The sequence below is a fragment of the Anoplophora glabripennis genome, unplaced genomic scaffold (assembly GCF_000390285.2).
Source record: "Anoplophora glabripennis isolate ALB-LARVAE unplaced genomic scaffold, Agla_2.0 scaffold276, whole genome shotgun sequence".
Taxonomy (NCBI): Eukaryota; Metazoa; Arthropoda; class Insecta; order Coleoptera; family Cerambycidae; genus Anoplophora; species Anoplophora glabripennis.
The window spans coordinates 1-14,076 of record NW_019416521.1 but is presented as its reverse complement, the minus strand read 5'-3'; the positions used below and the strand labels follow the sequence as shown (position 1 = coordinate 14,076).

Sequence of the window (14,076 nt, the reverse complement as noted above, 5' to 3'; positions counted from 1 at the left end):
CATATGAACATGGGTCCGGAAATGCTTCCTAAGGGCACAGGGACCCATTGAAGAGGGAGGAATGGAAATCATTTTTTTGCAATATCTCTCAATCGCGTTGTGATAAATGAATGAAATTTGGTATACACAGCTAAATTTTGATGAGCAATTTGATGGACTAATCCATTTATTTCCACAAGGTCCATTGGGGTGGGTCTGGGGGGGCCCTTGGTACTTTGCGTGTGTAACTTTTTCATCTTTGACTTTTTAACAAATTGGACAGCAAATTCCGTTTTCCCGAACTGTTTTACGTTAAAACAAAAAATTTTAAACAAAAAATAATAATAATAATTTAATACGTAATCAGTAATACACATTATTGATATAGAACAATAATTACGATATGATGATTTGTTTATGGCTTTTGCGATGGTAATACTGCGCGGCAGAGCGCGAGTACGGCAGAAGGTTTCCAAACAGAAGGCTGACATCAAGGAGGACATTCCTCACTGTATTCCGCAATTTAGCTGCAACCGTCACTTCAGGTCCATTCTCTGTGGAGTACCTATATGTAATGGAATTTTTCATACTGCTAATTAAAAGTTCAATAAAAGTGTCAGACATGACGAAAAACTCATATAGTTTTTAAGATTTAAAAATGTAAACTGAAGCGGCAGAGGCGGAATTACCAAATAATTTGATCGCGTCGTCCGCATGAAAACCGCACAAGCCGCTTGTGCCGGGCGGTATCTCGTACGTAGGACAGAACCTATGATGCTCTATAGTAGGATCATATTCGATGCAAAGTAATAAATCATTGCCTGTCAAGGGAACCAATGAAGTACGCCTTTAAGGGTTTTACAAATTGAATAATTTCTTTATACATTATGAAGGGACGAGGGGATCAGTTCAGGTCTGGCACCCTTGTTGCTACAAAAATTCCTTTATTCTCATAAACTATTTATTTTAAATGTAATTTATTATAAATCCAATTTGTTTCCTAAATTCCACATATGTACTACATTTTACCTCTGTACGCGCCACTGTTGTTTACTTGTTTTTTGGAAGCGCTCTCTAATTGACGGCAAAGCTCGCCAGGTTAGTATTTGACGTATAACCGACCAGTTCGTACACTCGATGCACCTGGGCGACTACAGCTACTACCAGAACACAGTGCGTATGCAGCGGTATTTCAGATTTTACATTGAATTTCATTTTAAATTTGCAATGATTTATCTTACGCCTCCTAAAAATGATGACACGATTTTCCTTTGATAAAAGACCGACAACTTTTTGCTCTACTTTGCATCGAATACGATCCTATTATAATTTTCAAAATCACTGCTTCGGCCGTTCCGGTCGCACCGGCCGCACCGGCCGTTTGTCGCCGCTTATCCAGGACGGCGTGTAAGGGTGGTTAATATGGGGGGGGTGGCTTCCGATGATGGAGAAGTGTTGTTTTCGTCTATAGAAGCCAGAATATAGGTGATAAAATCATTTTAAGTACGATTCATTCAAACGAACGTTCGGAACTTCAGGTACATTAAATCACACAATGCGTTCATTTTACTACGACTCTTTAGGATTTTTTTCGCGAGTGAAGTCGTATGTTGCAGTATGTGTAGTATGAGTGAATATTACGTTTTTGCGAGAATAGTCAGTCATTTAAACTACTATGTGACGTCACCAGTTTAGATCAAATGACTGAACTCTTCACCCTTCAGCTGAATATTCTGTTAGTATTATTCAACTAGTATTGTCAGCCGGTAACTTAACCTTTTTCTTTTTGACATTTTATTTGAATGAGGATAAAAATCGTTCAGCAAAATGACGGATTCTGATACAGATGTTTTAGTAAACGTAGACGTTGAAACAGCAAATATTTTACTTAAGTAATGGTCGTAAGATTAATTTTTTATATGGGACATATTTGCGATCCACTTTGCTTCAGGATTATCCCTTTTTTTTTGTGACCTAGGCCAAAGATAATATTGGTGGAATCATTTGTAATTCAGGTCTTTTTCGTATGAATTACATAAAAAACCGACCTAACCTCTTTCTAGTTTAATTTTTTTATATAAAAAATTTAAAAACATATATGGGGAGCCTTGAAGCTATATGTCAAAGTCGTCAAAGTACATATGACAGGCTGCACCACTGAATAGTGAATATATACATTTTCGCGATCTGTTCAGGTTAGACAAGGTTAGAAATAAGATTAAAAAGAGATAGAAACAGTAACTACAAGTCAGACGTATTCACCAATATTCACTCGCGAAAAAAAGCCTTTTATGAACGTTCCTCTTAACTTTTTTGTATATTTAAATTTTTACACGCAAATATCAGAAATAGGTAGAAAATTTTATTCTAGACAAAAAAATGTATACCTATAAAAAGTCAAAATTATGCTCGGTTATGAAGATATTACAGAAAATATTTATTAACACATACTCCATATTTTTTGGACATAACTACGTACCCATGATAAATATAAATAACATAATTAATAACCTAATAAACTGAAATGCGGCAGTAATAAAAAGTCTAATAATTTATAATAAATGTTCTACATGTCCCCCATTCTCTTCGACACATTTCCTTAAATGTTTTATGAAACTATTGAGAATAGGGAACGAATTATACGTTCATCTAACTTGTCGTACGGCGTCTTTTATTCTATCCCAATATTCTTCTCATGTATTAATTAGATGTTACAGAGTTGTAAACAATTCCTTTCAAATGACCCGAAATGTAAGTAAAAGTCTAACGTATTAAAATCCGGACAGCCAGAAGGCCAAGGAAAGTCACTACCTCAACCAATCCAACAGTTTGGAAATGCTTGATTTAAATGATCTCACCAAATAGCTGCAATGAGCAGGGGTACCATTGTGCATCAACCACATTTGTCGGTCTAGTATTAATGGGTACTTCTTCGAGAACCCCAGGAAGTTCTTGACAGTCACTTATCAAAATTGCAGGATTCATAATTCATAATCAGGTCACTTGTAGGTAATTTTTACATAGGTACTAATTGGTATTTATGTATTACACTTTTTCTAGACTGGACTCCATAATCTTTTTTAAACCCAAAGAACTTCTTATAAAAGTTTCAAAACCACAAATAGTTTTCTCTTTCAAGAACCTAGAGCCGGTTTTCACAAAATTTCCAGTTGCAAACATCAAATTCCCTGACTTTCATGAATACTTTTAAAATTCCCTGACTATTCCATGTTTTTTATGAAGAATAACGAATTTCCTGACCTTAAAAATTTAAATGTACAAAAGAATATACACAAAGGGTTGTAATAAAATGAACGCCCCGTATGATTTTACCTAATAGGAACATAATCATTGCATACTTCATGAAGAGAAACTAAGCAACAGCAAATTTTGCTCAAATCGGTTACCTGGGTTCTGAGTTAAGGAGAAAACAAGAAATAAAAATTAAACTTTAACACCCTGTAACTTTTTTGCGACATTTTTCGTTTAAGCAAGTTTGGTTAAATCGACACCATTTGGGTTCTAGATTGTACCCTTGAAGTATGTAACATTCTTTAAGTGTAGGGAGAAATATTTCACCAAGATATTAGAGAAATGGAGTGTTGGTACCGAGGTAGATGGGATATAAACATGTTAGCCTGTTACTTATGATCTTTTGACAACAAAATAGTTCGATACCACAAAAGTGAGTATTAGTCTCGGTACCATAATAATGAGATATAGTGATTTCATGTGATTCATCGAGGTAAAAACCTCTTGCAAAACTGTTCTCAAAAACTTAATCAACGCGAAGTCATTGTGTAAATTAATGTACATGAAGCATTAATGGACACATTGATTTAAAGTTTATTTAATTAGACTTATTGATACTAGAATTTTGTTGTCAAACAATTAACTCAAGAGTCACGGGCTCAGAGTTAAAGCTTTCCTTCTTTAATCTTATTTATTACTCAAATTTTAAATAAAGAAATGCTTAACTTGAGGATTTAGAGTTTAGAAGTTGAGAGTATTTGGCAGACCTGATCAGGTTAAACGGACCCTGGTTTCGGATTCAGCGACCTCAAAAACATATAAATATAGTGTCCCGCATAAGAACCGACACAGGGCAGGTGCATGTAGGGGTGTCCAAAATATTGTAATTTAACTAAACTTACCTATATACAAAGTTGCACCCCTGAGGAGTTATTAGCCCCCAAAGTGGGACCCTAAATTTCGAAAAATATTAATATCTCTGAAACACTACCGCAGAAGAACCAAATTTGGTACATGATTTAGGTATATTACTGGTCTTCTTTGACTATGATTTAAAGTTAATTGAAGCACTACAAGGTGTTCATTGGGGTTGACTCACCCCTAAAATTGCACCGAACTTTTTTCCATTAACCGAATTGACAAATATACAGGTTGTTCCAGATAGACCTTCAATTAGACGTTTCTGGAAAACTACGCGTACTGGAATTCTGAAAATTTATGTACGGGGGTTTCTCCTAATGTTCTATCGATTGAAAATATTGGCGTCATCGTGGAACTTCCGGTTCTACCGGAAGTAGACGTCAACTCGCTTATTTCAAATGGAATGTACTATTTTTTATTTAATTTTTGGATTCTACATCGAATTTTAAGGTAAGTTTCATAACCTTACTTTATCCTTAAACTCAATAGTTTTTGAAATATTTTGACTTTTTCAAAATTTTTGAAAAAAACATACCTACACTTAATCGGTTCTATCTCCTCCAATTTTTAAGATAGGAAGCTGAAATTTTAGATGGTCAATACCAAAACGTGTCCAAATATCTGGAATATTCGAAAGTTGGTGCATGTTACACAGGGCGTCTAAAAAACACGGACCAATTGTGTCAAATTGAAAGTTTAATAACTCGCTTATTTTAAATAGAACACCCTGTGTTTTATAATGCCAGTAGATGCACCTGTTAATTCTCTTTCCATTGGTATAAGCATTCCCTATACCTAAATCCCACCGATTTTGAGATATTTGAACATAAGTACAGAGACGAATATAATCCGACAGTTAGCTGTAGGTTGGCTGTGGAAAAACATTTAAATGTCACCAAGTGTCATTACTTATTTAGCAGATTTGCTGTCATTGCTGTAAAGCGAGTTTGTCGATTTTCCAAGTGTTTTCAATAACAATGGCACACTCTGGGTACACAGACGACGACTTTTTAAATTTAATTATCATTTACGGGGAGTGTAATAGAATTGTTAGTAGAACATGTCGCGTGTTTGCAGAAAGATATCCAAATAAGCACAGACCAAGTCATGATATGGTCAGAAGACTATTAAAGAATTGTTCTGAGAATGGAAAGTTTCTCCCGAAACATGATAAAAGTAAGACATCAGTGGACAACGAAGAAAATGAAGTAAATGTATTGGCATTTTTCACCGCTTATCCACAGGCGTCAATTAGAGATGCATAATAAATTCACGTCTATCAATAGGAACTATTCACAGAATTCTGAAGAAGCATAAATGGAAGCCATTTTCATTTATGTTAATACACCATTTGCAACCTGACGATTTACCCCGACGTGTAGTCGTCGTGTGTGTACCCAGAGTGTGCCATTGTTATTGAAAACACTTGGAAAATCGACAAACTCGCTTTACAGCAATGACAGCAAATCTGCTAAATAAGTAATGACACTTGGTGACATTTAAATGTTTTTCCACAGCCAACCTACAGCTAACTGTCGGATTATATTCGTCTCTGTACTTATGTTCAAATATCTCAAAATCGGTGGGATTTAGGTATAGGGAATGCTTATACCAATGGAAAGAGAATTAACAGGTGCATCTACTGGCATTATAAAACACAGGGTGTTCTATTTAAAATAAGCGAGTTATTAAACTTTCAATTTGACACAATTGGTCCGTGTTTTTTAGACGCCCTGTGTAACATGCACCAACTTTCGAATATTCCAGATATTTGGACACGTTTTGGTATTGACCATCTAAAATTTCAGCTTCCTATCTTAAAAATTGGAGGAGATAGAACCGATTAAGTGTAGGTATGTTTTTTTCAAAAATTTTGAAAAAGTCAAAATATTTCAAAAACGATTGAGTTTAAGGATAAAGTAAGGTTATGAAACTTACCTTAAAATTCGATGTAGAATCCAAAAATTAAATAAAAAATAGTACATTCCATTTGAAATAAGCGAGTTGACGTCTACTTCCGGTAGAACCGGAAGTTCCACGGCGACGCCAATATTTTCAATCGATAGAACATTAGGAGAAACCCCCGTACATAAATTTTCAGAATTCCAGTACGCGTAGTTTTCCAGAAACGTCTAATTGAAGGTCTATCTGGAACACCCTGTATAGTAATATTAATTCATAGCAGAATTTAATTTTATTTTTTTTACTCTTTGTTAAATTTTAAAAAACTTTATGGTTTGGTATGGTTTGGTACGGTATGGTATGGTGTGATATGGTTTTTATCAACTAATATTTTTTTTTATTATTGAATTTGTTGAACAAAAGAATAGAAATAAATCATGACACTTAAATTTTAAAAAATTAAAAAATTATAAGTATTTGATACTCACAGTGCGGTAGTAAACTTTGCCTTGAGAAATTGTGAGTGTCTCATGATTTATTTCTATTCTTTTGAAAAAATTATGTTAGTTGATATTTATATTTTGAGGTCGCCCGAAAACATTTTAGGTACACTACTTTTAAAATTAAAATAATTATAAGTGACCTTTAGAAATTAAAATATCGATTTGAAATTTTCAGAATCGAAATTTTTTTCAACCCAGAAACTGATAAAATAATGAGAAAAAAATTAATATATATATATATATTCAATTTTTGACGATTTTGGAAATTTTTTAATAACTTGAGACCTCCTAAAAAATTTTTTTGAGCTGATTTTTTGAGGGGGCTCTTAAAACATGATAAACCAACATATTTTCACAAAAGACACGAAAAAAAAATATTTGTTTTTTTTTTGGGCCACCCTACCCTACATGCACCTGCCCTGAGTCGGTTCTTATGTGGGACACCCTGTATGTAGGTTTACTTTGTAGGTAATTGATTTTCTACGTTTGACCTTAAACTGACCTTAACTCAGAACTAATCGGGTCAAACAGACACCGAATTCAGATTCAGCAACCCCAAAAACATATACAGGGTGGTCCGTAAGTAATGGTCCATAGAGACATACTAGATTTTTTACTTCAAAATATTACGATTGGAGCCAACATGCCTTAATAAAATGTTGATAACAAAAAAGATACAGGGTGTCAAAGTTGGAAATTAAAAATTGAATTTTCGTAATAATTATAATATTTTTGAGTGTATGAACGTGAAAATTTAGGGGTAGATGTTTTTGTATACGAGAAATCATAATTTGTTATCTATTTCGATGTATCTTCTAGAGGGCGCCACATACGCCGTGTTTATGACGTAAATACGAGCATAATTTTTTTATCCACAACGTTAACGCTTCTTTTTTTTAAAAATCTTAAACCTACATTATTTTCGTGAAAAAATGGTATACTTGTCATTAGCTCTAGAAATTGTCCGTTTTCAAGAAAAACGCATTTCAACAATCTGCTGCATGTTTCATTACAGGAAATTTTATCGTAGTGTGCGACAATGCCAAGACAGTTTTGACAATTAGAAAAAATCATTGTGACGGTTAGCAATTAATTCAAATTGTATTTATTAATTTTTGGTAAAAATCAATTAAGTATTTAAAAGAAAATAACGAATTATGCCGAGACATAATAATTTCTCGAATTTGGAAATGAGAGATATGACGGTTGTTTATTGTCAACAAAATTTCAATGGACGTGCTGCGCAACGTGAATATTGCCGAAGATTTCCAAACAGATTGCAACCTGGTAAACGACTGTTTCAAAATCTATTCAGAAACTTAGGCGAAAGTGGTTCATTTCGTCCTAAACGTGATAATTTAGGTCGACCAAAAATGATTACGCCTGACCAGGAAGACGAAATACTAATTCGCATTGCAGATGATCCACAAACTAGTTCAAGACGATTAGCTGCAGCCACGGGAATTAATAAAACATCAATTTTAAAGACATTACATGAAGAAAAATATCATCCATATCATTTTACACCAGTTCAAAATTTATTACCTGTCGATCTTCCTTCAAGATATCAATTTGCAAGTGATATTCGGAACAAGCAGAATACTGACTATACATTTGTCAACAGAATATTGTTTACAGATGAAGCGACATTTACTCGCCGAGGTATTTTCAATTTAAGAAATAAGCATTGTTGGGAAGTTCAAAATCCTCATGTAACTCGAGAACGGCACTTTCAACATGAATTTAAGATTAATGTTTGGTGTGGGATCATTGGAAACCATTTTCTAGGTCCATATGAGTTGCCAGGAAATTTAAATGGTACAAGTTATTTAAATTTTTTAGAAAATAGCTTTGTTGATCTATTGGATGCGTTACCACTGAATTTGAGGCAAAATATGTGGTTCATGCAAGATGGCGCTCCGCCACATTTTACTCATCAAGTAAGAACATATCTAAACCAACACTTTCCTGAACGTTGGATTGGCCGTGGTAGTATATTTCCTTGGCCGCCACGTAGTCCAGACTTCAACCCTTTAGATTTTGGTGTATGGGGCACAATGAAGGAAATTGTTTATAAAAACACTATAAATATTCGCGTCCAACTTTGGCAAGAAATTAGTAATTCCTCAACTTTTTTTGATCCAATGGTATTATTTAATATTAGACGATCTTTCATAAATCGTATGGACAAGTGCATCGAGGTGAATGGTGGACATATTGAAAATTTACTTTGAAACATTTCCTATTTTTCCTTAGGTTCATATTCAGTTTTTTACTTGTTAAACGCTTGATAAAATCATAGTTTTGTTTAATTAAATTTGTATTTTAATGTGTACAAAGGAATAATGTTTAATTGTCAAAATTAATGTTTTCATTAGCGCACGATAAAATTTCCTGTAATGAAACATGCAGCAGATTGTTGAAATGCGTTTTTCTTGAAAACGGACAATTTCTAGAGCTAATGACAAGTAGGTATACCATTTATACCAAAGTATACCAAGTATACCAAAGAAGCGTTAAAATTGTGGATACAAAAATTATGCTCGTATTTACGTCATAAACACGGCGTATGTGGCGCCCTCTAGAAGATACATCGAAATAGATAACAAATTATGATTTCTCGTATACAAAAACATCTACCCCTAAATTTTCACGTTCACTCAAAAATATTATAATTATTACGAAAATTCAATTTTTAATTTCCAACTTTGACACCCTGAATCTTTTTTGTTATCAACATTTTATTAAGGCATATTGGCTCCAATCGTAATATTTTGAAGTAAAGAATCTAGTATGTCTCTATGGACCATTACTTACGGACCACCCTGTAGATATCAAGGTCTTGTCTTTCAGACCACCGACTTTTTTTATGGGGCTTTGTAATTTTACTTGCAATTCTCTTACCATATTCACACTTTCGAATAGCTTTAGTGGCACCTATCAACCCATCTAAGAGTCTACCTGGATCTGATGTGGAGCTTAATCCGCAAAGGTCTAAAAACCCCAATTTTTTGTTTAATGTTACCGAACAAAGACACTCCAAGCACCATTTGTATATTTCATTTTTAAAATAATTCGGCACCTCCTCTTGCTTATTACGAATTGTCAGAATCCTCTCTGTAAATTCTTCAGAGATTGCAACAATTTTGTCAAACTGCTGACTCACAACTTTCTGCAGTGGTTGTTCAACAGATTTTCGAAGTTTCTCCCAATCAGGTCCATACCTTAATAGAAAGTCATTAATATACGTAATGTAAGAACATTTTTTTACATATTTTATAATTTTTGAACTGCATTATTTGTACTTTTTATAAAAGGTTAATTTTTCAACGTTAAATTTATGATATCTGGAAGTTTAAGATTAGTCTCTGCCTTAAGTCATTACATTCGTTCAATTTGAAATATTGGCAATTTTTGTACCATTTCCAACATTATACCATGGAATTAAGTAGAAAATAATTTTTCTTATGACATGTTATTGTGAGAATTATCGGAATATGTACAAAAACATAAGAAAACCCATGACCAGAGCCAATCCCCCCTCTTCCACATAATCTAAAAAAAATCTAAAAAATATTTATTTTTATAATTTTTTTGAGACCTTGTGTTCGTGCATATATCCACTTTTCTTATAGTAATATACAAGGTTGGAAGTTTGGAACATCTAATCTCTCGGGAGTGTATAGGGGAGGTCAAAATAAAACTAGTCCTTCCTATAATTTTTTTTCCTAATGTGCTCCCTAACGGAGTTATGGAGGGTCAAAGGGGTACCTAGAAATTAACGTTTAGGGTTATAACTTTGAAACCACCCTGTATATTTTAATAAAATTTTCGTACGTTGTATTACACATGGAGCTCTACGATTTGATGCTAAAATCAACTTTTTGCTATTATCAGGTGTCCAGAAACGGACTGGCCCTATCACAATTTTTCTCAAAATTTTGACAGAAGTAATTTTATCAAACTGAAAATATTATTATTAGATACTCTGAAGGTTTTTCTTTAAAAATGGTACTCTTTATTTATTTCGAAAAAATGAACGGTTTGCGAGATAAATCGGTTTTGAAAAAAATTGGTAACAAAAACAACAATTAAAATTTATTTTTTTTACATATTATTTCATGCATTTAATTTCTTTAACTTTATCAAGTCCAGAAATCTTTGAACGGGTTGGCTATACTTTATGAGCAAGTAGTGACCAATTAAAAATAACATTTGAAAAATAACTTACTTACAAGACATGCAACAAAGAACATTCAACAATGAACAAAGGTACCTAAATGTTACTTCGGTAGATGTTCAAAATGAGCACCCCGTACTTCAATGCACTTTCTAATCCTACGAATGTTTTCCCGGTGCACTTGAAATAATATTCCGTGATTATTGCGGAGATGGTCACAGTTCTGTGTTAGCCTCAGCAGAAGTTCCTCTCTACTATTTACGGGTGTTGAATAAACGTTATTTTTTAAATGACCCCACAGAAAAAAGTCTAATGGGTTTAGGTCGGGCGACCTAGGTGGCCATAATACAGGTCCGCCTCGACCTATCCATCGATCACCAAAAACATTCGTCAGATGTTGACGTACTAAACGATCAAAGTGGGGTGGTGCACCGTCATGCATGTACCACATTTCAGTTCTTATTTGAAGGGGCACTTCTTCTAACAAAATATTTAGATTTTCCTCTAAAAATTGCAAATAAAGAGCACCATTAAGTCTTTGCTCCAGAATAAATGGACCAATCAAATGATTCCCGATAATGCCAGCCCACACATTCACCATAAACCTTTGTTGGTAGCGAGTTTGAACTAAAGCGTGAGGGTTTTCTTCATCCCAGACATGTAGATTATGCGAATTAATTATGCCGTCTCTTGTAAAACCTGCTTCATCGGTGAACAAAATAGATGTACCAAAATTATGATTCCGAATATGATGCTGTAAAAACCAATTGGCGTATTGAAGTCTTTTTGGATAATCATCTGGAGACATAGCATGTACTTTTTGGATGTGGTACGGGTAAAGCAATTGTTCTTTCAGAGTTTCATGTACAGCCCATTTTGTAACATTGTTTTGCGCCGCAAGCTTCCTTATGCTATTTGAAGGATTATTAGCAACGTCTTCCAATATTTGTTCCTCTACATGAGGGTCTCGTACTCTCCTCGGGGCTCCTGCTCCACCACGGCGTGGCAAAAAGCTTCCTAAATAAAGGATTCGGAAGAAATTAGTTTCACTAACGTTTTTCACTATTTTTTTTTACCTGTTTCTCTTAAACTACGATCAACTCTTTCAAAAGTTTTTGGACTCGGCAAATGTCGACCCGGAAACCTTTCCTCATAAAGTCTTCTTGCCTCCACGGAGTTGCATAATGCTTCCCCATAAATTAGGTGCATATCAGCATATTCTGCACAGGAATATTCTTCCATTTTTAAATGTTATTTCTAACGGCTTAAAACGAATACCACAATAAAATTGAATTTTTATTCTGTCACGCGCCTTTGACAAGTACTTTAAAATCAACAGGGTCTAACAACGAAAACAATAGAAAAGAACTCCATGGAGACAAGAGCAATAATAATTTGTAGATGTATTTTGGTCATAGATGTTGATTTTACAAGAAACGGCATTATTCATTCCCTTAATTCACCACCAGTAAATGTTTATGGTGAATCTGTAGGCTGGCACTAGCGGGAATGATTTTATTGTAAAAAAATAAATTTTAATTGTTGTTGTATTTGTTACCAATTTTTTTCAAAACCGATTTATCTCGCAAACCGTTCATTTTTTCGAAATAAATAAAGAGTACCATTTTTAAAGAAAAACCTTCAGAGTATCTAATAATAATATTTTCAGTTTGATAAAATTACTTCTGTCAAAATTTTGAGAAAAATTGTGATAGGGCCAGTCCGTTTCTGGACACCTGATAATAGCAAAAAGTTGATTTTAGCATCAAATCGTAGAGCTCCATGTGTAATACAACGTACGAAAATTTTATTAAAATATACAGGGTGGTTTCAAAGTTATAACCCTAAACGTTAATTTCTAGGTACCCCTTTGACCCCCCATAACTCCGTTAGGGGGCACATTAGGAAAAAAAATTATAGGAAGGACTAGTTTTATTTTGACCTCCCCTATACACTCCCGAGAGATTAGGAGGTACTTACCGGACACCCTGTATGCATATCCTATTTTTAATGTCATGCTAGGGTATTTCCATTATTAAAAACAAAAAGTTGCGGTTTTCGCGCTGTTTAAAGATAATTTTTTATGTTTTTAATTTTTGAATTATAAGAAAAAAATGTATACAGTTGAACTATTTTCTAAAATGTACACTTTATAAATTTTTTCGCATAGATCCCTGGTTGGAGACCACATTTATACATTTTCATACCAAACATGACGCACTGTGTCATACCATAAACAGTGTTTATAAGGAGAGCATCTATAGGAAGATCAACAATTAACAGTCAAACTGATATGTAACGGCAAAAGAGAAAAACTGGGCTTAATAAATTTAAACAATTTTTTTGCCTAGTAAGTAAGTTACTTTTAACACGCGTGTCAAAAAATGACATTTTTAACATCAAAAATGACAATTAAAAAGCCCACTTTTAACAGTTTTGTAGAAAAATATATTTTTTAGATAGATAGGATCAGATGTTATTTCGCAAATAAATAAAACTGTTATGAGCTTCATTATGAAAATATAGGTTTAAGTTTTACTAACTGCCACAACTGAAATAGGTTACAAATAATAATAAATATTTAACTCTTGAACTAGTCATCAGAAAGTTGTTATTAGCCAATACATCACTTTCTTGCAACATATCTGATTTTATACATTCGTACTGAAATTTGGCGATTCATGTCTCTTTCATATACAATGTATTTCACTTCAATGAAGACACATCCAAAACTTCCTTCACAAGGGAGATCGAAATATATGTCTTGACTTGTTTAAAGGACATCTTTGTAAACTGATGTCTGATGTCGATTAAACTATGACGTCACCAGAACAAAAAAAAACAAAAATGGTCAATATGAATAAAGTAACACTTCCTTAATAAACTTATAAATATTGATGTTTTTTTAACATTTATAATATTAACAGAACAGTGGGTTTATTTTCAAAAAATGGTGAAGCATTTTTTGATTGATTGTAAAGAATATAAAATATTAAAATCATGATAAAGTTTTTCCTATAAAATATGTTTTAAATCGAAAGTTATTTTGATATTCAAAATTTCATAATTTTCAGTCGCTTAGAAAACCACATATTTATTTCTCATTATTATGTACCAACACATATGGAAATAATCCGTTTATTGTAATTTAAAGCAAAGTAGGCTGTTGTCGACGGTTGTATAATAAAATCCAGTAAATAAAATTATAGGTCTGGATGTTTATAACTTTTTATTAGCACCAACGTAAGTTGACAAACATGAAGCAAAAACTATACTGTGTTGTACATAAGATCTAGCGGCTTTAAATAGGAATAAATTATATGCATCAGCATTTCTGGA

At 33.4% G+C, this 14,076-nt stretch overlaps 1 protein-coding gene across 1 annotated transcript in view; it reads right to left on the bottom strand.

Annotated features, from left to right (window-relative positions):
- LOC108907560 (probable cytochrome P450 301a1, mitochondrial) overlaps positions 1 to 9,786 on the bottom strand; it is a gene marked incomplete at its 5' end in the record, with an annotated part of 12,889 nt that extends 3,103 nt beyond the window's left edge. The window contains one exon of the mRNA XM_018711299.1: positions 9,462 to 9,786. Within this exon, the coding sequence (XP_018566815.1) occupies positions 9,462 to 9,786 (325 nt within the window). The remainder of the gene's footprint in view (positions 1 to 9,461) is intronic.
- Between the last annotated feature and the right edge of the window lie 4,290 nt (positions 9,787 to 14,076).